The sequence below is a fragment of the Callithrix jacchus genome, chromosome 12, assembly GCF_049354715.1.
Source record: "Callithrix jacchus isolate 240 chromosome 12, calJac240_pri, whole genome shotgun sequence".
Taxonomy (NCBI): domain Eukaryota; kingdom Metazoa; phylum Chordata; class Mammalia; order Primates; family Cebidae; genus Callithrix; species Callithrix jacchus.
In genome coordinates, this window is record NC_133513.1 from 16,581,828 (window position 1) to 16,605,888 (window position 24,061).

The 24,061-nt window shown below is 45.9% G+C and overlaps 1 protein-coding gene across 7 annotated transcripts in view; it reads right to left on the reverse strand.

Annotated features, from left to right (window-relative positions):
* Positions 1-24,061, reverse strand: part of SNX29 (sorting nexin 29) — a 591,074-nt gene that overhangs the window by 81,649 nt on the left and 485,364 nt on the right. For all 7 annotated transcript variants that reach the window (XR_013524649.1, XR_013524648.1, XM_078344734.1 and 4 more), the window contains one exon: positions 13,153-13,293. Coding sequence is in view for 5 of the 7 variants with exons in the window: in XM_078344734.1 (XP_078200860.1) it covers positions 13,153-13,293 (141 nt within the window). In the remaining 2 variants the exon portion in view is untranslated. The remainder of the gene's footprint in view (positions 1-13,152; positions 13,294-24,061) is intronic.

Below are 24,061 nucleotides of genomic sequence, written 5' to 3' on the forward strand. Positions count from 1 at the left end.
AAAAAAAAGAAAAGAAAAATGAGACACTATTATGTACCCACTGTGTTGGTGAAACAGAAATAAATTTTAAGTTGAGCAAAGCCAACTGTTGTTGACAATGTGGAACAAAGGAATTCTCACCCACCTGGTTGCAAGTGAACGCTGGTGCTGCCGTCATGGACAACAGTTTGGCAAGAGCTAGGCAAGTTGATGACAAGCAGAGCCTATGAGCCAGCAACCTCATTCATGGGAATACAACCTGGAGAAACCAAGTCTCAAACATATATATCAAGACATGTATACAAGGATGCTAATGCAACAATGACTGAATAGGGCAAAACTGCCAACAACCTAAATGTCCATCAAAGAGAGAGTATATAAATACAACACTGAGGGGTCATTCTATAGACTACCAGTAAGTGTGGCAGCTAATGAATTAGAATCCCTGCATCTAAATGAGTAAATCTCAAAAAATGTGACATTGGCGAAGAACGGTAGTTGTGAAAGACTAAATAAAGAATATCACCATCAATGTGAAGCAGTAAAAAGAAAACCCTCTCATAATCATATGTAATCTAAGGACACAGAACGGTTCTACAGAGTGCTTCCCTTCTGGGAGAAAAGGTGCAAAGAGAGTTCAGCTGTATTTATAGTGTTTAATTTCTAAATGTTAACATTTATTAAATCTGGATGGTGATACGTGTGTGTTCATTACATTTTCCTGTGAATTCTGGGGTACATCTGAAACATTTCATAATAATTTTTTAGGAGCTTGGAAGCAAATCTGATAAAATGTGAACAGCTGTTAATTTTGTGTGGTGGGAATACAGGTGCCTAGTGTCCTATTCTTTGTATTCTTTTTCCCTTTCTTTAAAAAAATCATGACCATACGGTCTCCTTGGGACAGTGTTTATACTACAGTGGAGTATTAAACATACCCTGTGACCAGCAAGTCTATTTCAAAGGATTCCATCCCACAGAAATCAGGGCTCAAATCCAGCAGAAGACATATGCAAGAATTGTTAATTATACCACTATTTGTAATTGAGCCAGACCACAAATCAAACTATCCACTGATAATAAAAGATAAATTGTGGTGTATTCACACAAAGGAGTATTACAGAACAAGGGGAAAGAACTAACAGTTGCTACTTGCAACAACATGGATGAAGCTCACAGATGCGATGCTGAGAGAAAGAAGCCAGATACAAAGGATTACCTACAATATAATCCCCTTTATGTAAAGCTCTAATACAGGCAAAAGCACTCTATGGTATCAGAAAGCAGCACAGTGGCCCCTTAACAAGAGGCAGCTCTGGAGTTCTGGTATCGGTCTATTTCTTTGTCAATTGCTGTTTTCCTAGGTGTGTTCACTTTGTGAAAATCCATCAAAGTGTACCTTAAGATTGAAGGTATGCTATATCTCAACTTAAAAAATAGCCCAAAAAGGCCTGGCATGGTGGCTCATGACTGTAACCCCAGGACTTTGGGAAGCTGAGGTGGGCAAATCACTTGAGGCCCGGAGTTTGAGACCAGCCTGGCCAACATGGCGAAGCTCCACCTCTACTGAAAATACATAAACTAGGCATGTATGGTGGTGCGTGCCTGTAGTCCCAGCTACTAGGGAGACTGAGGTGCGAGAATTTCTTGAACCCAGGAGGTAGTGGTTGCAGTGAGCCAAGATCTCACTACTGTACTGCAGCCAGAGTGAGATGGTATCTCAAAAAAAAAAAAAAAAAAAGCTGAAGCCCATAACACACTACAACAAGAAGCAAAGAAGTGAAGAGGGGGAAGAAGAGAGAATGAAAGGAGGAAAAAGCAAGCATACCTATGTCTGAGTTGTTACCAATCCCAAAAGAAAGGAAGTCAAATGAGTGAGTCCTCCCTGCAGACATGGCATCTGAGGGCTAAGGACACACTGCACTGTGTGAAACAGTCGGCTGGCACGAGCTTGCTCACTCTTCAGGAGAGTCCATGCTGTCAGTGTGCTCACAGCTGACTGTCACAGAGGCTGAGGACTTGCCCAGGTTCACACAGCCAGTGAGGGCAGGAGCAGCATCTGGATCGATGGCCCAAACTCTTTCCCTCCGTACTGCATGGTTTCTAAAGATGCAAGTGGCTCATGACACCGCAGAGAAGGACGACAGAAAGGGAGAGGGTTCCTCCCAGCCTGAGGTTGTGAACTCCAAAAAGGTGGCTTCAGGAAATAACCACTTAGAGGCAACTAGAGAGGCTGATATGTTGGTTTTTTTCCCAGCATGCTAGAGATGAGCCAAGATTGCAATACACAGTTCTCAATTTGTTTTTCTTTTTGTGTTTTTCTGCTGCTTGAAGTTCTGAAATATTAATGGGAATATTGAAGGGCAAGGTAGTAATTATTCTCTGACTATTCGACAAGATGGTAAGAGCCAAGAAATACTCTTCTAAGTTGTGATTTTAATCAGTTGTCCAAAAATGTGAGGAACAAAAGCAGACAGAATGCGAGTTAAGTCTTTTCAGAAGGCTTTTAGAGCTGGAAGGAGAGATTAAATAATGATATACAAGTGAACTCACAGCCCCAGAAATATTTTGGCCACTGTTTAATGCCCAGCAGAGTCAAGGTGTCTTATAATTCACATCAATCACAAAATCCAAAGGGTCCTCAAACTCAGCCTGAAATGAGTGAAGTGGGGCAAGCTGGCCAATTCTGGTAGGCTCACTAGGAAGATCAGACCCCAGAACTGTCAAATAAATCTTTTTTTGTCACCAGGAATAACTAATGCAGAGTTTTCATGGAAACCCTGGCAAATATTAGCTGGTCAGTGTCCAGCGGGCAGGTGAGACAGTGCCACACCACACGGGGACTGAACATCTATGAACGACCATGATGACAGCATCCTGGAAGTGAAGGGAAGCAGGACCAGGGAGAAAGGAAATTAACAACCCATCGAAGCCGGTGCTGCACTGTGACTTCTACACAGCTTCAGTTCGTTATTCAATGAACACATTCGACACTGTACCCAGCACCGTGACAGATCCTAAGAAGACAAAGACTCAAGCAAGACCAGGCTCTGCCTTCTAATTCCATGGTGTAATGGGTGGGAGGACAAGGGGGACTGCAGGAAGGAAGAAACTAAATCAGGCAACCCTGATGTGGTGGAGTATGAGAAACGACCCCGGGGAGGGACAGCCCACGTTTTTGAAGTTGGGGAAGACTTGCTGGTGGAGGTATTAAGGCCTCAGCAGAGGGTGGGACTAGCAAGTTCTATGACTTGAGACCACCAAGAGAAATCTCTTGAATTCAGCTTGTCCGTGTGTGTTACCTAGAAAATACGCAGGATGGGAACATGACAGCAAATACGCTTTCAAGTTGCTGACTGTGGATTGTTTATAAATGACCTTTATTTCTTTACTGGATTTTAATTTGATATTATAGAAAAGTCCTCCCAAGAAACCCCACTTATTAAACACATATATACCGATGCATAGGCCTCCACATACACATTCTGAGCCCGAGGCTCACCAAGGTCTCTCTCCTGAGATGCATTTTCTGGCCAGATGACGTTAGTGGTTGCTCTCCTGGAAAATATCTTAAGAGGCTTTCACTGTATTAAAGAGAAACAGAAATGTGTGATGTATAATGAGCCCAATCTCTCTCTTCCTCTCGATTAATACATTACACGAGGACTATTTCCACGGTGGTTGGCAGAATTAAATGAAACACAGCCTTGAGTTTATGGCTTCATTCATTCAGAGCTGCTCTTCACTCCCATATTATCTGTGGAGCCCCAGCAGTTGAGGGGGATGGTGGGAGAGTAGTCTGTGTCTCTGCTGCGAGCAGGTGGGGGAGTCCCATCATCTTCTGAATTGTCTTCAGGTGACAAAATTTCTGGGTGAAACCTATAGCAGGTGACTTTCTGCATCACCAGCTCCCAGATTTGGGCACGGACTTGTGGGGCTTGCTTCTCCACTGAGTGCAGGGCGGTGCGGCAACATTTGCAGAGTTCAGCTCAATTCCTGGCTCCGGTGTTTACAAGCTATGGGAGCTTGGGTAGGATGCTTATTGCCCCTAAGCCCCAGGTTCCTCATCTATAAACACTTTATATGGAGCCCAATCAGAAGTGCATGATGAGAAAATGAATGTAAAGTTCCCAGTGTGCAAGGCCAGCCTGGCATATGGTGGCTGGTGTTACTTTACATGGAAACGCTGGGTTTGAGGTTTCCGGTGGGGTCGGCCATGTTGGGCTCATCCACTGCACAGGCTCAGGGTCCCAGCATCACTGGTGCTGAGAACATGCTTGTGTGTCTGCCCACTCCATTTCACTACCAGCCCTGTGCCCCTTACCCAACAAACCTGAACACAGACCTTACCATGTGCACTTTACACATGTAACCACCTTCGATCCTGATAAAAACAATACTAGAAGTGGCATGAGTCTTCCTGGTATATAAAAAAAAAGGAGAAACAAGCACAGAGAGGTCAAATAATGTGCCCGAGGCCACACAGGTAGTGCAGTCTTAAGGATCTTTCTCTTTCTTTTTTTCCTTTGTCTCTCAGTGCTTATTACAGCCTCTGATGTACAGAGTTGGTAAAGTCCCATTGAAAGAACAGATGCATAAATGATTGAACAAATGAATAACTGTCTCCTCACAAGTTTCCCAGGAAAGTTCTTACAAGCCTGTGGATAAACTATGAAGGCGGCACCCCCAACTCTACAAATGGCTCTTAAGTGAGGGTGGAGTGGACAGTGTGGGCAGAGAGAGGCCATAAGAGCCCCGCCTCACCTACTCCCTGCTCTCCACAGCACCAAGGTTGAGGACTTGACTTAGGGAGTTAATGTGAACATCCACCAAATGGGCAACGGTTGACTGATTCTGCCCATCCAGCCTCCAACGTCATCTGCAGCTGGCATTCTCGTGGGATAGGCTGTGCTTATAGAGGCTGAAGGCCAGGACTCCGCAGTCCACCTGCCTGGGCCCAGATATCACCCTTGATGCTGCCAAGCGAGGTGGCCCAGGCAAGTCACTTCACGTCCCTGTGCCTCTGCTGCCCATTTGTAAAGCAAGCTAACAGTAAGAGTTCTCTACCAAGGGCAAGGAATAATGAAGAAGAGGTTTACAGTAAGCAAGATGAGGCCCACCAACTCCCCAAGTGTCTATGCCTCAATCCCTAGAACCTGTGAATGTTACTATACAGGGGTCGTTGCAGAGATGAAATGAAAGGACCCTGAGACGGAGAGATTACCCTGGATAATAAGGGTGGGCCCAATCTAACCATATTCCTTAAAAGTAGAGAACCTTTCCCTGCTGTGGTCAGGGGAAGATCTGACAAGAGAAGAATGGTGGGAGAGAGGTAACATGGAAGACGGAGGAAGGGGCCACGAGCCAAGAAATGCAGGCAGCCTCTAAGCTAGAAAAGGCCAGGAGAAGGATTCTCCTCTGGAGCCTCTAGGAAAGAAGTGCAGCCTCACCGATGCTTTGATTTTGACCCGGTGAGGCTCAGCTGGAACTTCTGGCCTCCTGAACTGTATGTGAATAAATGTGTGCTGTTGTAAGCCACAGGAAACTGATCTGGGATGTACAGAAAGAAAGGACACCTTGCATTGATTCTGCTGGCTCATCTGCTCCCTCTCCTCGTTTTCTGGCTGGGAGCCCCGTGGCCTCTCCAGCATTTTGTCTCCTGCAGGAAGCCTTCTCTGCTTCTCTCTCCTCTATATGAAGATTGCACCAGGTTCCCTGCAGCTCACAGGGCTCCTCTGTGAGGACTCATTGACCTGTCATCCTCCCTACAAGACTGCCAGCTTCTTAAGGACAGGGACTGAACCTTAATTCGCCTTCATTACCCCAACGCCTGGCATGACACCCCTGCACTCTGCACACATCTGGCTCTGGTTCCTGCGTGGGGTCCACTTGCTCCCATCTGTGTGCCCACCCTGCTGTCTCCAGGGCTGCGTTTCCAATGGCATCTCCCAAAAAGCTCCCACATCTCAGCTAGTACCAGTCGGTTCCTCTACCACACACGGGTGTATGTGTTTTTAATGAGGATTTTAATGCACAATTTCTCCAGCAAGTTGAATTATCTGTGGCTCCAGGGAAAGTGATCTGCCTTGCCTTAATGCCAAATGAACTTCTGGAGACGGAATCTATTACCCTAAGAAGGAATGACAGTCTCTCCGTTCTCGTTTGCTCCCTGAGCCATAATGAAGACTTTAGTAACATCATCAAAAACAAGTCCTTTACCTAAGCCCTCAAGCTGCCAAAGCCCATTTGGAAGGAATCTCACTGGTCCACTCCTTCAGACCATTAGAGAGCCATTTTTCCTGTCTCCAAAAGCCTGCTTGGTCTCCCGTCTACTCTGCCAAAAATATTCAGCCAAACACAGGGTGAGAACAACCTCCCGAGTCACCTTGAAAGCTTCTGTACTCACTTTTGGAATTGGGATTTTTTTGAATGTGTGCCAACACCCAGCAAAGCGAAGAAAATAAAAGGGACACTCTTCCACTGATTTTCTGTTCATTTGCTCATTAATTTAGGCCATGAGTATCTTGGTATGTCAGGTGCTATTCTAGGAGCTGGGGACAGAGCAGTGAACAGAAACAGACTCCAGCCCTGGTTCATGAGCCTCCATGCTAGTGCAGAGAAAGATAACACTGAAGGGCATGAAGAAGTCATTTCCATCAATAGTATATACTGGGAAGAAAATAAAAGCAGAGGAAAGGGCCAAAGAGTGACTGAGGGCAGCATGAGTGAGGAATGTCAGGAAACTGACATTCCTGAACTGTATGTGAATAATGCCAATCTGAACTGAGACCTGATGAATGCGAGGAGCCATCCATGCAGAAGTCTCGGAATGGTCATTCCAGGCACAGGGCATGACAGGTGCAAAGGCCCTGAGGTAAGAACTGTGTGAATGTCTTAGGACATCACTGTGGCTGAGTGGACAGGGTGGGGGCAGGGCACAAAATGAGGTAGGAGAGGGAGATGAGGGAGCCACCAAGAGATACCTCTGAGGCCACAGTAAAGAGTCCCCATTGTACATGCTAGGGGTATCACTGGAGGGTCTTCATCTACAGTTGACACAATCAGATTTATGTTGTACAAATCTCACTGTGGTTGAAATGTGGAAAATAGGCTACAGAGGGGCAAAAGAGAAAAAGGCCAGCCACTGCAGGTGTCCACACTGTGGTGACAGTGGCTTGGAGTTAGAATAATCTAACTATGGGCCAGGTGCAGTGGTTCATGTCTGTAACCCCAGCACTTTGGAAGGCTGAGACAGAAGGATGGCTGGAGCTGGGGAATTAGAGGCTGCAGAGAGCCATGATCACACCATTACACTCCAGCCTGGGTGACAGAGAGAGACCCTGTCTCAGAGAAAAAAAAGAGAGAATAACTTAAGCAGGGATACAGGAAATAAGTGAACTGCAACTATTTTGAAAGCAGAGCCCAAGGGACGGGCATGTCAGTTTTGGATGGGTGAAGCTGTGCTCTTACTATCTCAGTCCCGCTGAATAATGTCCATTCAACAGAAGCATCAACCCCAGCTTGCGTCATGAGACCTGGTCATTAACATTCTGGAGTGGACTCCTTTGCTCCCTGGACATTAGGCACAGCCAAGAATCTTGCCCTGGCCAATGAAATACAAGTGGAATCGCCACGTATCACTTCCGGGCAGCAGCTTTAGAAGCCACCACCTGACTCGCCCCTACTCCTTGTTCCTGTTGCCACGTGCATGCAGATGGAGCCTCCAGCAGCCTGTACCCCACCTCTGTGATAATCAGAGCCCCGGGCCAACCCACAATGGACAGAGAACGTGAGCCAATGAGAAACCTTTGTTGGCTTAAGTCACCAAGTTCTTGGAGTTGTTACCTTCGCCTAAACAAGCCCCACACCTGTAATATATAAAAGTTAATGGTTGGGCATGGTGGCTCACACCTGTAATCTCAGCATTTTGGGAGGTCGAGACGGGCAGATCACCTGAGGACATCAGTTTAAGACCAGTCTGGCCAACATGGTAAAATGTTATCTCTACAAAAAATTACAAAACTTAGCCAGGCATTATGGTAGGTGTCTGTAACCCCAGCTACTGAGGAGACTGAGGCAGGAGAATTGCTTGCATCAGGGAGTGGGAGGTTGCAGTGAGTTGAGATCGCACCATTGCACTCCAGCCCGGGTGACAGAGCGAGACTCTGTCTCCAAAAAAAGAAAAAAAAAGTTATAAATAACTTCGATATGTATCTATCATGGCTTGACTCAGCTATGAAAGAATAAACTTCATTGAGTGTTGAGCTGATATTCAGGCCAACTATTTCAATATTATTTGAACTTGATACAGTACACAAAGGCATCAACACCTCCAGGGAAAGCTCTGGGTATCCTGTGAACGTTCAATTACACACATGCATGGCATATTAAGGCAACAGATTCTTTGGTAAAGAAGACAAATGTTGGGTCAATACACTATACAATATGCCTGTTTTGTCAATTAAGAAAGATTCAAATTGGGATTAAGATCACTTTCAATTATAAAACTGTCAGACAATCACTAATGATGACATTGTGGGGGAAATACATAGAAATCAAGCTAGAAGAAAACTCATCTGACAAGTGAGACAAGACTAAACGATGATTACTATTTCCTTGAATAACATCTAGGTCTATGGATTCTGCAGTGAACCATTTAATGGGTTCAAGGCTTAAGAGAAACAAGGCATGCAAAAGTCAATCAACCCTGGCTGGGCACAGTGACTCATGCCTATAATCCCAGCACTCTGGGTGGCTGAGGTGGGAGGATTTCTTGAGCCAAGGAGTTTGAAACCAGTCTGGCCAACATGGTGAAACCCTGTCTCTGCAAAAAAAAAATTGAAAATATTAGCTGAGCGTGGTGGTATGTACCTGTGGTCCAAGCTACTTGGGAGGCTGAAGCGAGAGGGCCAATTGAACCCAGGAGTTTGAGTCTGCAGTGAGCTACAATTGCATCACAGAACTCCGGCCTGGGTGACAGAGCAAGACCCTGTCTCAAAAAGAGAAAAAAATTCAGTCAAGCCAAAGACATCTTATCTGGATGTACACCATAATGGTCCAAGCAGACAAGTGAGTTATCCTTGAAGTAACCCAATCAAAGAAAGGATTATAATGTGGCGGATTTTTCTGGACCAATTCAGAATCAATGCACTCCAGAAATTTTTCCCTGGTGATAGTAAAGCAGGTATCCTGAGCTATTAGGCCCCATTGGGGCCAGCATAAGCTTGGCCTTGAACTGAATTCACCAATGGCCTCTGTTGGGTGTTGAAGGTGCCACATCTTGACTCAATCCTCCCTTGGAAATTGGAAGAATCCCTCAGCTCTGTCCTGAGCAGCAGCTAAGGTGCATTTAAGGGAACAGGGTATGTCCTAGCCAAATGCAGAGAAAAAGAAAGAAGGAATCAAAGGACAACTGCAGGGCAAGGCATGGCCCCTCCTTTGGGAGGCCAAGGTAGGAGGATCACTTGAGATCAGGAGTTTGAGACCAGCCTGGCCAACATAGAAAACTCCTATCTTTACTAAAACTATAAAAATTAGCTGGGTATGGTGGTGAGCACTTGTAGTCCCAGCTACTTGGGAGGCTGAGGCAGGAGAATTGCTTGAACCCAGGAAGTGGAGGCTGCAATGAGCCAAGATCTCACCACTGCACTCCAGGCTGGGCCACAGAGCAAGAGTAGGTATCGGGGGAAAAAAGGACAATCACAGTTCAACCAGCTAATTAAAAGTTAATTAAAAATAAAAAGGGAGCACAGGGTAGAAATGGGGCTGTGGCCCCAAAACTGCTCATGACCTGAGTGGTCAGATCCACCCTCACTGCCAGGAGCAGGACCATAAAACTGGTTAAGAATCAGCCTGTGCACCTGTATAGCTAGTCATTACTGGGCCAGGCCCACTAAGGTGGTGTCTTTTATTCTCAAGCTTGTTTATTTGCAAATAGGATTATGTTGGGGGGAAAGAAAGCATGTTGCTTGGCTGACACAGTCTTCACAGGGAAAAGGTCTGCTGCTGTGAGGAGCCAGCCACGGGATTAGCAGGGACTGATTATCTCTCTAACCTGGAGAGTAGGGTGGAGAGCATGAAGTAGACCCAGTTCCCTGCTCCAGAAGCGGAGGCTGCAGTGAGCAGAGATTGCATCACTGTACTCCGGTCTGGGAGACAAAGTGAGACTCTATCCCCCCCCCAAAATAATAATAAATAAATAACAAACAATAACAGAAAAAACCAGTTCACTCCTCCAGCACAGGAGAGACCCAGGATGGCTTCATGCTCTCTTTCTATGGGACGCAACCCCAGAAAAACCCTCCTGCTCCTCAGGGCTCAGCCTCATCTCACTCAGCTTGACCCTCATACTCCAGTGTTCTCAGGACTGGTGAGATTTATTTTGCCTTAAGTTTTGTGTAACTGGGGGACCTGAGGAGGGAGGAGCTGGGAAGAGAGTTGTTTGAGGCTGCAGAGAAAGCATGGAACAATGTGTAATATGTGGTGGGTGCAAAAATGGCCCCCAGAGACGTCCACACCCAAATCCCCAGAACCTCACATGACCAGAGGGACTCAACAGATATGATCAAGTAAGGATACTGAGACAAAGGGAGGGGTCGGGCATTATTTAGGATCATCTGGGTGAGCCCAATGTGATCACAGGGGAATTCTAAGAGGAAGAGGGTCATGACCAGAGAAAAATGTGACTATGAGGACAGAAGCAGAGGTCAGAGTGATGTCTTTGAACACAGACGGCCATAAGGCAAAAATGCAGGTGGTCTTGAGCAGCTGAAAAAGTAAGAAGTGGACTTGCTCCTGGGGCTCCAGAAGGAAGAGCCCTGGCTGGCGCCTTGATTTTAGCTCTGAGACTGATTTTGGACTTCTGACCTCTGGAATTCTAAGGTAATAAATTTGTGTTGTTTCAGTTCCCTACACTTGTAGTGCTTTGTGACAGCAGCAAGAGGAAACTAACACAGCAAGAGTTCACTTAATGTTGTTAACAGGTTCTTGCAAACTAGGACTTTAAGCTAAAAGCAGTACTGTATGCCCTGGGAACTGAACTCCTGTTTATATCAATTTGTCCATGGTAAAGTTCGTTTCATAACACAATACATCATTTGCTTAAAGTTGCAGTTCCCAAGCAGCCCCGGACAAGGTTAAGCCAGGACTCACTGAACACAAGGTAAGACTTTTGCCATCCAAATTCCCTCTTTCCACCTTGTGCTACCACAGCGTTCCCTTAGCACAAGATACAGACAGTATCAGCCCAGAAGCTGTCATGGGAAGGGCTGTGCCAGGATTGTGTTTCTTGCATGTAACAATGTCTTATAACGATAATACACTGGTTAGCAGCACACATTCTTTTATGACATTTTAAGATATTCCGAATGAGTCCCAAGATTTGTATGAGCCTACGAGTCATTAGATCAAATCAGTATACAATTGTTTCCCTTTTTCAAAAGAATTCTTGTACTCCTTGCTATGAACAAGTAGAGAGTTTCTGTCTGCCATGTCTAGGAGTTCAGCTTTACTTTTCCCCAACAGAAAAATAAGGACAAATGTATTCTGGGCCTGGGATAAACATGCTTTGCAACTGTTTACATTCAAACTGAGCAGACCTTCAAGTGATCAGATTTCAATCTGTTTTATACACAGAAATCTACACACATGTAAACGTCAGGGTCAGTAATAGTACATGTCTCCATGAAATTCCCAAGTGCCGGGAGTGGATTATAGAAACTCTTGCTCTGTGTTTGTGTGATAAAGGTTAAAGGAAATCCTAGCAAGGTACCTCCTGAAGACAGAAATTAGGGATTCATTCCATATGGCATCTGCCACATGGCTTTGTCAAAAGATAGAACGGCAGCCCTCACACTTCCTCATGAACAGCATCACCTAGAGGGCTCGTTAAACCCAGACTGCTGGGTGTCAGCCTCAGAGCTTGCGAATCAGCAAGTCTAGGGTCAGGCCAAGAAAGTGCATTTCTAAGCAGCTCCCAGGGCTGCTGCTGCTGCTGGCTGGGGCCACACTTTGAGAACAACCATGGTAGAGAGATCACACTCAATACAATGCCTGATGTCTTACACATCCTAAGAAAGGTCATGGCTCCACCTCCTCTGATTGGACTGTCCCTGCCAAGCTATCAAACATACATTGAAACTGATCAAGTGCCCCTGTCTCCTTCTTGACTCTAAGCCAAGGGTTCTCCAGTTTGGCCGCAGAGTGCCATCACGTAGAGAACTATTCAACCCCTCGATGTCCAGGCCTCACTACAGATCAGTTAAATCAGAATGGGGTGGATATGGGGCATAGGGAGTCCTCAGTCGTTTTCAAAATGCGGCCATGACAGAGACCTGCTTCCCTAAGCAAACATGAGCAGTGATGTAATGATGCCGCCTGGCTGAAGCTGACCATGTGACAGGGCTCCAAGCTAGGTCTAGACCCAGGCTTGTCTTCTCCAGGGCTGGACCCAGCCCCTTGCACAATGATACACAATTGGTGCTCAATTAATGACTGCTGAGTGAATAATACTAACCAACCAGAGAGGGCTAGCCCCTCCTTCCTCAAGGGTACCCAGATGAAGACACAGAAACAAACTGGGCATTCATAAATCATTGGCCTTCATGAGGCAAGTCACCATATAACACCAACAGCAACAACAAACTCCTCTGAGAAAGTTACAAGCCACAGTCACAAGTCGACATGAACACCAGGACAACTATAGGTGAAAACTAGAAGAGCATTTTTTGGTCTAGAACACAGGTTGGTAAACTAACCTACAGGTCAAATCCAACTGCTATCTACCCTTAAAAATACAATGTTACCAGCACACATCCAAGCTCATTTGTGTCCATACTGTCTATGGTTGCTCACACAGAACCCCAGCAAAGGTGAGTATTTGCCACTGAAATGGTAGTTCCCAAAGCCAAAAATATTTGCTCTCTGGCCCTTTAAAGAAACAGTTTTCCAACTTCTGCCATAAAGACATGAGAGGACATACACACACACAACGTAACGGCGACTGTCTTTGGGTGGTGGAATTATGAGTGGCTATTTCTTTTTTCTATTTGTGCTTCTATCTGCCAACTTTTCTTTAAGGAGCCTGTGTTTTTAAGTAACAGACTAAAGAAGAAGAATGAATAATCTGTTTTAACGCAGGCAGTGACAAGCGCATTTCCTGGCGTGGAGCGGTACCTTGTTTCCGATGGCCTTTTTGGGTGGGAAGTTGTAGGCTCTCACTTGAGGGTACTTGTTCTGTAGCTTGTGGTGCAAACTCCTGAACTCTGTATACCGCCGATAGATGTTCCATTCGTCGTCTTTTATCCGGATGTAGACCTGCCAAGAAAGAGATGGATAATGTACATTTCTCTTAAAACCCTTATTATAAAGCAGTAGGATTTCGGCAATGCTTTCCCCATGAAAACCAACTCCAGCAGGAGTCACGTCTGTGTCATCCACCACTGGACGCCCAGGTCCTGGCATAGAGTGGGGACTCACTGGTGCTGGCTAAACAGACGGGTACAGGAAAGAATGACTGAATCAGGCAAGTTATGGGCACAACATACTGTATGCTATTTTCCCAACGTCAACAGAGATCCACAGCCCAATGAATAGCAGAGAAGCATTTTTCACGTTTCTGTCATGTGTACTGCAGCATTAACAGCTTGCTGGTGACAGGCTAGTCAGTCTTTCTGGCCTCTTGTTTCCTCATCTGTAAAATGGAGCTCAGAGCAGCGCCTCGCTCCAAAGGTGGTTTGGAGAGCAATGTGGTGGTGCCTGGGACTGCACTGACCACCACACAGACAGGGAAGAACTCAGTTTCAGAAGGGAGGAAGGGGGCCAGAGTGAGATCTGCCCCACTAGACAGAATGCCACATCCAGATGGGATAAGCGTAACTGGGACATAGGATTTCCTTATTTTAATCAAGTTATGACTCCTCGGAGAATACTCTGGGGATACAAAATGTGAGGGCTGTTTCATCAGCTTTTTGCAGGCCTGAGCACCTCCCAAGGCCAAGTAGCAACCTCATTACAAGGAAAAACAGAGAAGCAGGAGACAGATCAATCTACTTTTAAAAATTACCTGAGTTAAGAACAGCCCAGAGAGAAAAGTCCCCAAGGATAAAGGGCTACTGTAATTTATACTCCATGAATGTCAATACACATCTTTAAAACCTCTATGACCATGAAAAGTAGGCATCTCTAATGTGATAAATTCTGCCTCTACATGAAAGCCACCCATCAACCCCAAACACAGACATTATATGTCTGTACTCTAGTACAGCTACCAAAGAATGTCTCACATTATTCTGTGAACAGGAGGAAGGATTAGAGACTAAAACCAAATTGCAATTAATGAATGGATACATGTTTTCAATGGAGTTAGATGGAGAAATAGAATGCCTATCAAGTTTACAGAAGCCCCAGGGTATCTGATGACCTTAGGAGCAATAATGTCATCCCAGTATTGCTGACATCACGTCACTACACCTATAATCAGATCAGTTACTCCAGGCTTTTTCAACGAACACGAAATATTAATCTCTAATTTGTTCAAGCTAACATTGTAGGGGTCTTTGAGCAGCTGAATGCAATTCTCATCCTATACATCTTTTCTCTCTCTCTCTCTCCTTGGAGAAATGTCTCTTCATGTCCTTTACTCGTTTATTTATTTATTTGAGATAGAGTCTCACTTTGTTGCCCAGGCTAGAGTATAGTGGCGCGACCTCGGCTCACTGCAACCTCCTCCTCCCAGGTTGCAGTGATTATCCTGCCTCAGCTTTGTGACTAGCGGGGACTACAGGTAACTACCAACATGCCCAGCTAATTTTTTTGTATTCTTAGTAGAGACAGGGGTTTGCCATGTTGGCCAGGCTGGTCTCAAACTCCTGGCCTCAGGTGATCCACCTGCCTTGGCTTCTCCAAGTGCTGGGATTACAGGTGTGACTCACTGCGCCTGGCTGTCATCCTATATATTTTGAATGAACCGTAACTCCTTGTGATGTATACTTATAAAAGTCCAAACATCCCGTGGAGAGTGGCAAGTTCAATCCCTTCTCTGATCAACATACACAAAACTAACTGTCTAGATCAGGGTGGGCAAACTATGGCCCATGGGCCAAATTCAGCCACATTCATTTGTTTTGGTTACTTTTGCAATATAAACAGTACCCCACTTAGGATGGTAATTGTCTTGCAATTTTTCAAGTTTATAATGATATGAAAGCAATAAGCATTCAGTAGAAACCACACTTCAAATTTTGACCTTTTTTTTCCAGGCTATTGATATGCAGTATGATATTTTACATGAGCTGTTCAACACTTTATTATAAAATAGCCTTTCTGTTAGATGATTGTGCCAAACTATAGGCGAATGTAAGTGTTCTGAATAGGTCTAAGGTAGACTAGGCTGAGCTATGATGTTCAGTAGGTGAAACGTATTAGATGCATTTTCAACTTATGATATTTCCAACTTACAATGGGCTTATCAGGATATAACCTCATCATAAGTCAAGGAATATCTGTATAGCAGAGTTAGGAAGCTGAAACAGAACATACAGCCTGCAAAGCTAAAAGTATTTCTTCTGGCCCTTTACATAAAGAATTTGAAAACCTCCCTAATCTAAATAACCAAGAAGTTGTTATTGTTATTTTTCCACCAACATATCCAAGATCTGATGTGGAGAGGGGCAGTCCTTTCCACATCTTACCAGCCACTAAGTCAGCTGCATTAACCACCTGAGGCCCAGGAATCCTCAATGCACCAAAGCTTCTCCAGTGATTCTGACAAGTGGGCGATTTCAGGAAGTCCTGATGTAACGCACAGCTCACCTGTCAGACAAGCCATGCAACCTTTCTGGCCATTCATTTCCTCTGAAATGGAGCTCGGAGCAGCACCTCCCACCCAAAGCGATATGGAGAGAATTCAGGTATACAAACAGCACAGCTACGTCCGGGATCACAGGGAACACCATACAGACGGGGCGGAATTGGACGTGGGTTAGCAATGAGTAGGCCAAGGTCAAGATCTGGACTTGCAATGATCAGCCCAACCGAACGAAGGTCACACGCAGATGGGACCAGCACACACAGGTGCACAACTTGTTTATTTCAACCAAGTAGAGAAAACATGAACACTGTTTCACTAGCCCTTTACAGGCCCTAGCACCTTCCAAGGATACACAGCAGCTTTAATACATCACAAGGGAAACCAGAGAAGTGGTAGAGAGATCAATGCCGTTTAAAAAATTATACAAGAACAGCCTCCAATGACAAATGGCCATTGTAATTTAAATCAGTGAACGTCAATATACATCTTTAAAACCTCTTTAATGTAACAATAAAAACAAGTCTCTCATGTGAGTGATAAATTCTGACTCTAGGTTTTACAAGAGCCAACTGTTTTTGCTCCCTGGAGGCCTAAGTCTCCCTCTTCTTCTCCTCCAATCACTCTTTCTCTGCCTTCCACATGGGCACCTCCGCTCCTCCCCATGCCCACCTCTTCCTGACACATGCATGTGCGCTCCGGGTCCCTGACACATGCATGTGCGCGCCGGGTCCCTGACACACGCATGCGCACTCCGGGTCTGCATGTTTCATGTGTAGGCCAGTGACTCCAAAATCTGTATCTCTAGTCTGGACCTCTAATACAAACTCCAGAGCAGGACATGATATCCCCTAGGTACCTAGAACTCAAGCCTAAATCCACACCCAGGATCTGATCTGCCCACCTATTACATGTTGAGTCCTATCCCAGGCACTTCATGCATCTCACTATCCAACCTCATGGTAATCTGCAAGGCAGATGGTACGAACACCCCCTTTTCAGATGAAGAAATGGGCTCAGAGAGGTCACATCACTTGCCCAGGGTAGGTGGGGACATAAGGAATTTGAACCCACGGCTGCCTGCCCTCTGCCCTCTAACAGTTTCTATCACAGTGTTACTGGACAGGGGTTCCGATCCAGACCCCAAGACAAGGTTCTCAGATCTCGTGAAAGAAAGAATTCAGGGCGAGTCCACAGATTAAAGTGAAAGCCAGCTTTTTAGGAAAGTAAAGAAATAAAGAATCAGTACTCCATAGACAGAGTAGCCCCAAGGGCTGTTGCTTACCCATTTTTATAGTTATTTCTTGATAATATGCTAAACAAGAGATGGATTACTCATGCCTCCCCTTTTAGACCATACGGGGTAACTTCCTGATGTTGCCATGGCGTCTGCAAACTGCTACGGCGCTGGTGGAAGTGTAGTAATGAGGATAACCAGAGGTCACTCTCATCACCATCCTGTTTTGGTGGATTTTGGCAGGCTACTTTACTGCAAGGCATTTAATCAGCAAGGTCTTTATGACCTGGATCTTGTGCTGACCTCCTATCTCATCCTGTAATGTGGAATGCCTAACCATCTGAAAATGCAGCCCAGTAGATCTCAGCCTCATTTTACCCAGACCCTATTCAAGATGGAGTTACTCTGGTTCAAACGCCTCTGACAACAGCACGCTGCTGCAGTGACACAGAATCCTGAAGGCCCCAGGAACCCCAGGCTAGCAATGTGGGTCACGGGGACCAGGAACCCTTGCCTCGTTCCCCCGAAGCACAGGCACCTCTTTTCAGATCCTGTGTTCTCAGAATGGTCTCCTTGCTACCAGACGTTCCAATCTCACCTCATTTGTGCCTCTCCCTTTGGATCTAATTGAATCCAATCTAATGCCATTAAAATCACCCAGAATTACCCGAAAGTCTGATCCACAACAGCAATGCTGTAAACATCCATGTTAGAAAACTTTCTCTGCAAATTAACTTGTCCTTGAATTATATCTACTTAACCAAATCACGGGCTTATTTCACTGATGATTTCAAAGGGCTTACACCCAAAATTGTTCGAGTTTTTTGTTTTGTTTGTTACTTTAAAGGGCTCTCCCCTCCAAATTAAGTTTGATCAGCCCCAATTCCTTCTGTTCGAGCCATAAAGATAATAATTCATCGGAGGGATAAAAAGAGTTCACCTCTTCTGACACAACAAAGTTCCCTTTTAAAACAAGCAATAAAAAAATCACTTTATGTCGAATCTCCTTGACTCAGCAAAAGAAAATTAGGAGGGTAATATGTGTAATCGGACATCGGGGCAAACTTTCTCTTCTTCATTTTAAGAGGAAGCTCAAATCTGAAAGTTTATTTCCTACTGAGAATTACCCTTGCCATGTCTGTAGTAACGGCAGAGGTAAAGGGAGGTTAAAGGGAGAAAAAATGCAAAAACCTCAGTCCATCAATGAACAGAATCCAGAACAAACTCTAGTACAATAAGGTCTCAAGGAAACGCTTTCTTTTAGAAGGTGAAGAATGTCTGCCAGAGTGTTCCTATGAATGCTTCCTGTGCCCTTTCCTAACCAACAGCACTCTCCTGCAATGCTAAGTGCCAGCCCCTAGATTTCTTCCCCCATTTGTGTGTGTGTGGTTTTTTTTTGTTTTGTTTTGTTTTTGAGACAGAGACTCGGTCTGTCACCCAGGCTGGAGTGCAATGGCAGGATCTCAGCTCACTGCAACCTCCGTCTTCCAAGTTCAAGTGATTCTTCCGCCTCAGCCTCCCGAGTAGCTAGGATTACAGGTGCTCGCCACCAAGCCCAGCTAATTTTTGTGTTTTGGTAGAGGCGGGATTTCACCGTGTTGGCCAGGCTGGTCTTGAACTCCTGATTTCAGGTGATCTACCTGCCTTGGCCTCCCAGAATGCTGGGATTACCAGTCTGAGCCACTGCACCCAGCCTTCCCCATGTTTGAACTTGACCTAAACGGAATCCTCTGGGTCTTGTTTCTTTCACTCAGTTCTGTGAAGGTGAGATGCAGCTGTGCTGCTGTGCATGGCCTTCATGCTCCTGTGCACTGTTGCACAGTATTGCACTGTATAAGCATTTCCCTTTTTGTAACCGCCTGTTCTGCTGCAGTGGACATTTAGCTTGTTTCCAGTTGACGCTACCATGAATAAAGCAACTCTAAATATTTGCGTGTGTTGCTTTTGCACTCGTTTCTTTTGGGGTCACAGACCTAAGTGTGAAAGGTGAAATCATAAAGCAAGGAGGAAAAAACATGGCAGAATGCCTTCATGACCTTGGGCAGGAGAAAGAATTCTTGCACAGGTCACAAAGGAGCCTTCTGCATGCTAGAAACGTCCTGGCTCTGTGTCTGGGCAGTGGTTATAAAGGTCTACACAGAAGTAAAACTAATTAAACGACAAACTTAAGATTTATATACCTGATCTAAATATGATGTTAATCCTGAATTTAAAAGCCTAAACAAAACAAAGCCCTGCCTTCACTGTCCTTGGGAGAGTCAGCTTTCATCCTAACTTGTGGGGCGGGATGTCTAAGCCAGGTCGTAGATGGGGCAGGAGGCAGTGCCAAGGCTCTGTGGGTGTGCATCCACATGGGCCTGACGTATCGCCGTACGTCAGCATTGGGTGGGAGCCCAGACACTGGACCCTGGCCTCAGAGCGAAATGGGTTCGAATTCCAGCTCACCCCTTACAGCCAAGTGATCCCAGATAAGTTAATTCACCTCCTCAAGCCTTGAGTCTCCACTTGGATAAATGAAGATATTGCTAGAGGCTAAAGTCCTTGGGAGAGGAGGAGAACTGAGCAATTATATGCAGGACAACATTCTGTACATGTAGAAAAACATCGAATGTTCCAAGGTAAAATTTATCTCAGACACACAGATACAAACATGCACTCCCATAGGGGGATGGAAAGAAAGGAGTGTGGAGGGAGTCAGGCAGAGAGAAAGAATGAAGATGTAGCCTGTAATCCTAGCACTTTGGGAGGCTGAGGTGGGTGGATCACAAGGTCAAGAGATCGAGACCATCCTGGTCAACATGGTGAAACCCCATCTCTACTAAAAATACAAAAAATTAGCTGGGCATGGTGGTGCGTGCCTGTAATTCCAGCTACTCAGGAGGCTGAGGCAGAAGAATTGCCTGAACCCAGGAGGCGGAGGTTGTGGTGAGCTGAGATCACACCATTGCACTGCAGCCTGGGTAACAGGAGCGAAACTCCGTCTCAAGAAAAAAAAAAAAGAGGGTTGAAGCCCTCAATCTGGTTTAAGGGAGTGCCAAGCATAGGAACAGGCATCTTTAGCCCAAAGCATGTCATATCTCAGGTGCTCCTGCAAGAGGCAGAGTGGCAGTGTGAAAGGGCATGGCAATGGAGGGAGAGAGGCCTCAGTCCACATCCCCACAATTACCCTTTCCAACTGTGACCCTAGGGATGACACCCCACCTTCAGACTCAGCCCCTTTATCTGTAAGACAGGCCAATGCCAATGTCACTGGGTGGCTGAGATGTCTGGCCTTGCCCATGCCTGGCAGGCAATAAGCAATGGCAGCTGTTAATATCATAACCTTTATCACCTTCATCATCGGCTGCCTTTGTGTACGTGAACTTCCCTATTACAGAGTTAGGGCTAATTATAGGATGTGCAATCATGAAATTAGAGCAGGTAATTACCATGCCTAATTAATTGTCAAATGCTAGGCAGGCGGGGAAACACAAACATAAAGCGTGCTCTGTGAATTGGGCAGCTAAGCATCCCTTCTGCTTCCAGAAAACTCAACAGAAACAGCAGAGTTCAGGAAACGACCTTCTCGAGCCGGTTTCTGAGTGCTAAAACAAAATCCAGGAAGCGTTCCCTGGGCTTCTGACTCAGAACAAGCTCGGTGAACCTCTCTGCTGGCTGCAGGCCGGCCTGGGCATTTATCCAGCCCCTGTCAAGCAAGCCCCCAGGTTCCCAGGCAAGAGTGCTATTTTAGGAGGAGGACCTCATAGGAGATACTTGATGGATGTTGTAAACCCCTGCAAGGATCAGAGCCCGTAGAGAAACCCACTGACATGAAGGCGGCGAGAACTCACTGACATGCAGCTAATGTGGAACCAACACGTCAGGCTGCCCCTGCTTCCTGCAGCAAAGACCAAATGCCTCCCTCTCCATTTCAAACTTCACGTAATTCCTTAAGGATCCAAAGTTCTGTACTGCGAAACTAAATACTTTTTTATGCATGCTGTAATATTCAAGACCAAAAATGAGTATTAACTGGAACTTTCTTAGACGTATGGAAACAGCTGTACCATTTCACAGCACCTGTCGTGGGCCACACATGTTACACACAATGTTCGCAAAAGCCCTGCAATTTTGTTTGTTTTTTTGAGATGGAGTTTTGCTCTCCTTGACCATGCTGGAGTGCAATAGCATGATCTCAGCTCACTGCAACCTCCACCTCCTGGGTTCAAGCAATTCTCCTGCTTCAGTCTGCTGTAGCTGGGATGACAGGTGCCCGCCACCATACCCGGCTAATTTTATATTTTTAGTAGAGATGGGGTTTCACCATGTTGGCCAGGCTGGTCTTGAACTGCCTAGTGATCTACCCATCTCAGTTCCCAAAGTGCTGGGATTACAGGTGTGAGCCACTGCACACACAGCCAGCCCTGCAATTTTATGTGCCTTAAAACAGACATGGAGCGGCTAAGAAATGCGCCCTCTATCGCCCAGGGAGTGAGCAGAACTAGCACCAGGACTTCAGTTTATGCTACTACCCCCAAAGCCCATATCGCATCTTCTCCATCTCAGAGAAACACAAGTGCTATCAACTCTCTAAAACCCCGATACCCTTTATGCGGACTGCTAAATGCAGAGAGAGTCACATGACATGAGGATAACAACGATTCTTCAAAAAATGGCTTCAGGTTCCTAATTCATTTTGCTTCTTTAATAGCCAGGAAATGAAATGATTTGTGTTTTGGTTCAAGGCCTGTGTTAATGTATCCTAACAAAACTTTCCTTTTAATGAAATGGCTTCATGTGTTATTAACTATAAGTGTCCTCACTGCTAGAACAAAATGCCTGAATTACTGTATGGCCATGCCGATGGAGGGATATTATTGCAGCCAAATGCCGAGAAAGACAAATAACTTAGCCGAAGAAAAACGACTTTTCAGTTCACTGGGTTATGTAAATAAGGCCTTCTAGTAAAAGGGGAAATGCATCATTTACTAAGAATTGCCAGCACCATTCCGAAGACCTTTGAAAGAAGGATTAGAGTAAGGGTTCGGATGTGGCAGAGACCCAGCCAGTCTCTAGTTCTCCTGGAACCTTGCTACTGTAACTGTGGCTGAAGAGCAGCCTCTGTATCTCTGGGAGAGAATCGAGGTGCACACAGTATGTTCACTCCATTTCAGCCCATGCCCTACTGTCTCTGGATAAGTGACTCAATGCTTCTCAAAGTGACATGGCTGGCAGTACCCAAAGACCAACCCACCCCAGCACACTGCCTGTGCTGTTTTCTTGGTTTTTAGACACGATGGGAACTGGACGCTAGGTTGAGGCGTGTACTCCTTCAAGACCTTCCTTAAGCCAGGTCTCCTTCCACAATCCCTGCTGTCCCCCAGGCAGAACTATGTGTTTCCTGCTCAGTCACCGCCCGGTGGCTTGTTGCATACCAAGCTCCAGGCTGAGCCCTGGGGCTATCATGGAGAACAAAACCAGACGGGATCCCTGCCTCCTGGAGCTCAGTTCTCAGGGAAGTCCGGTGACCTGATACCAATAACCACTCATAGGAGCATACGCTTTCAAAGGGAGATGATGGCTGCAGAACGAGCCTGGTTCTGCAAGCGGCACCAGGCCTGGGAGTGGGGTTGAGCTAGCTGAGCTTTGATGTTTGACCTGGAACCAGAATACTGAGTAGGAGGTTGGGCGTGGTGGTTCACACCTGTAATCCCAGCACCTGTAATCCCAGGCTAAGGCGGGCAGATCACTGTTGGTCAGGAGTTCGAGACCAGCCTGGGCAACATGGTGAAACCCCGTCTCTACTAATAATACAAAAACCAGTGGGCTGTAGTGGCGGGCACCTATTATCCCAGGTACCTGGGAGGCTGAGGCATGAGAATCACCTGAACCTGGGAGGCGGAGGTTACAGTAAACTGAGATCATGCCACTACACTATGGCCTGGGTGACAGAGTGAGACTCCAACTCAAAAAAAAAAAAAAAAATTTAATAAGAGTGGATGGTCTTGGAAGGGAAACAGCTGTAGGGCAAAGCAGAGGGAACATGTGGCTCATGGAACAGGGGACTAGTGAAAGGATGCTGGAGCAGCTGGGGCAGAGAGGACAAGGGACCCACGAGGATGCTAAAGGTGGCCAGAGCCTGGTCTGAGATGTTAGACAATGATAAAGTAGATGGAGCTACAGAGCTGGCACGGTAGTTGTCCCCTCTGCCTGGAATGCCCTGTCCCTGGACAGCCTCAATGCCTATACCCTTAACTCCTTGAGGCTTCTGGCTCAACTGTCACTGCTGACCCCAGCACTGACCACCATCTGGCATGCTAGATAGACCTGTCTGTTGTCTTTCTCCTTCAACCAGAGGATCAGCTCCATGAAGACATGGATCTGGTCAATTCTATCCAAAGGAAGCACCAAATTAACAGTCAATATATATTCACAGGACTAAAATTTTAAGGACAGAACAAATGAACGAATAGACAGGTTGGAGTGGATGCAGGCAGTGTATTCACGTGTCAATGAGAGAACTGCCAGGGAATGTCTTACTGACGGGTCCTGTCCCTCTCAACCCCGCAAAAGTAGGATGTCACCTGTGTCTGTGTGTATGCCTGATGAATATATGTCAAGCACACGAACTGGGGGCTGCTCAGAGCATGGGGCTGTCATCTACAGCTCTTATGGATTTGGAAGAGGAAAATGAGAGCACAGATCTTTACTCTAGTGACCACAGCCATGGACCATGACTACTGGCCATGGACCATGGTTGGCCCATTCACTTTCACTTGTCATAAGCCCTGATAAAGAGGAATTTGACACTTTCCCTTACTGAGCCTGAGTCACTAGTCTAGCACAGAGCTAGTTAGAAGTGAAACAGGGACTGAAGTCCAGATCTGCCTGACTTCATGGCCCACATCTTTGCATCACCGGCCACCGCCTTTTGCTCCACGCCTAGAAGAGCCAGGGGAAAAGGCAGGCACTCTTGTTCCCTTGACTCACCGAATTTCTGGCCCAGGTGCCCACCCTTTGGCTCTAAAACAAAGTCTATGAGTAGATATGTCATGGGCAGT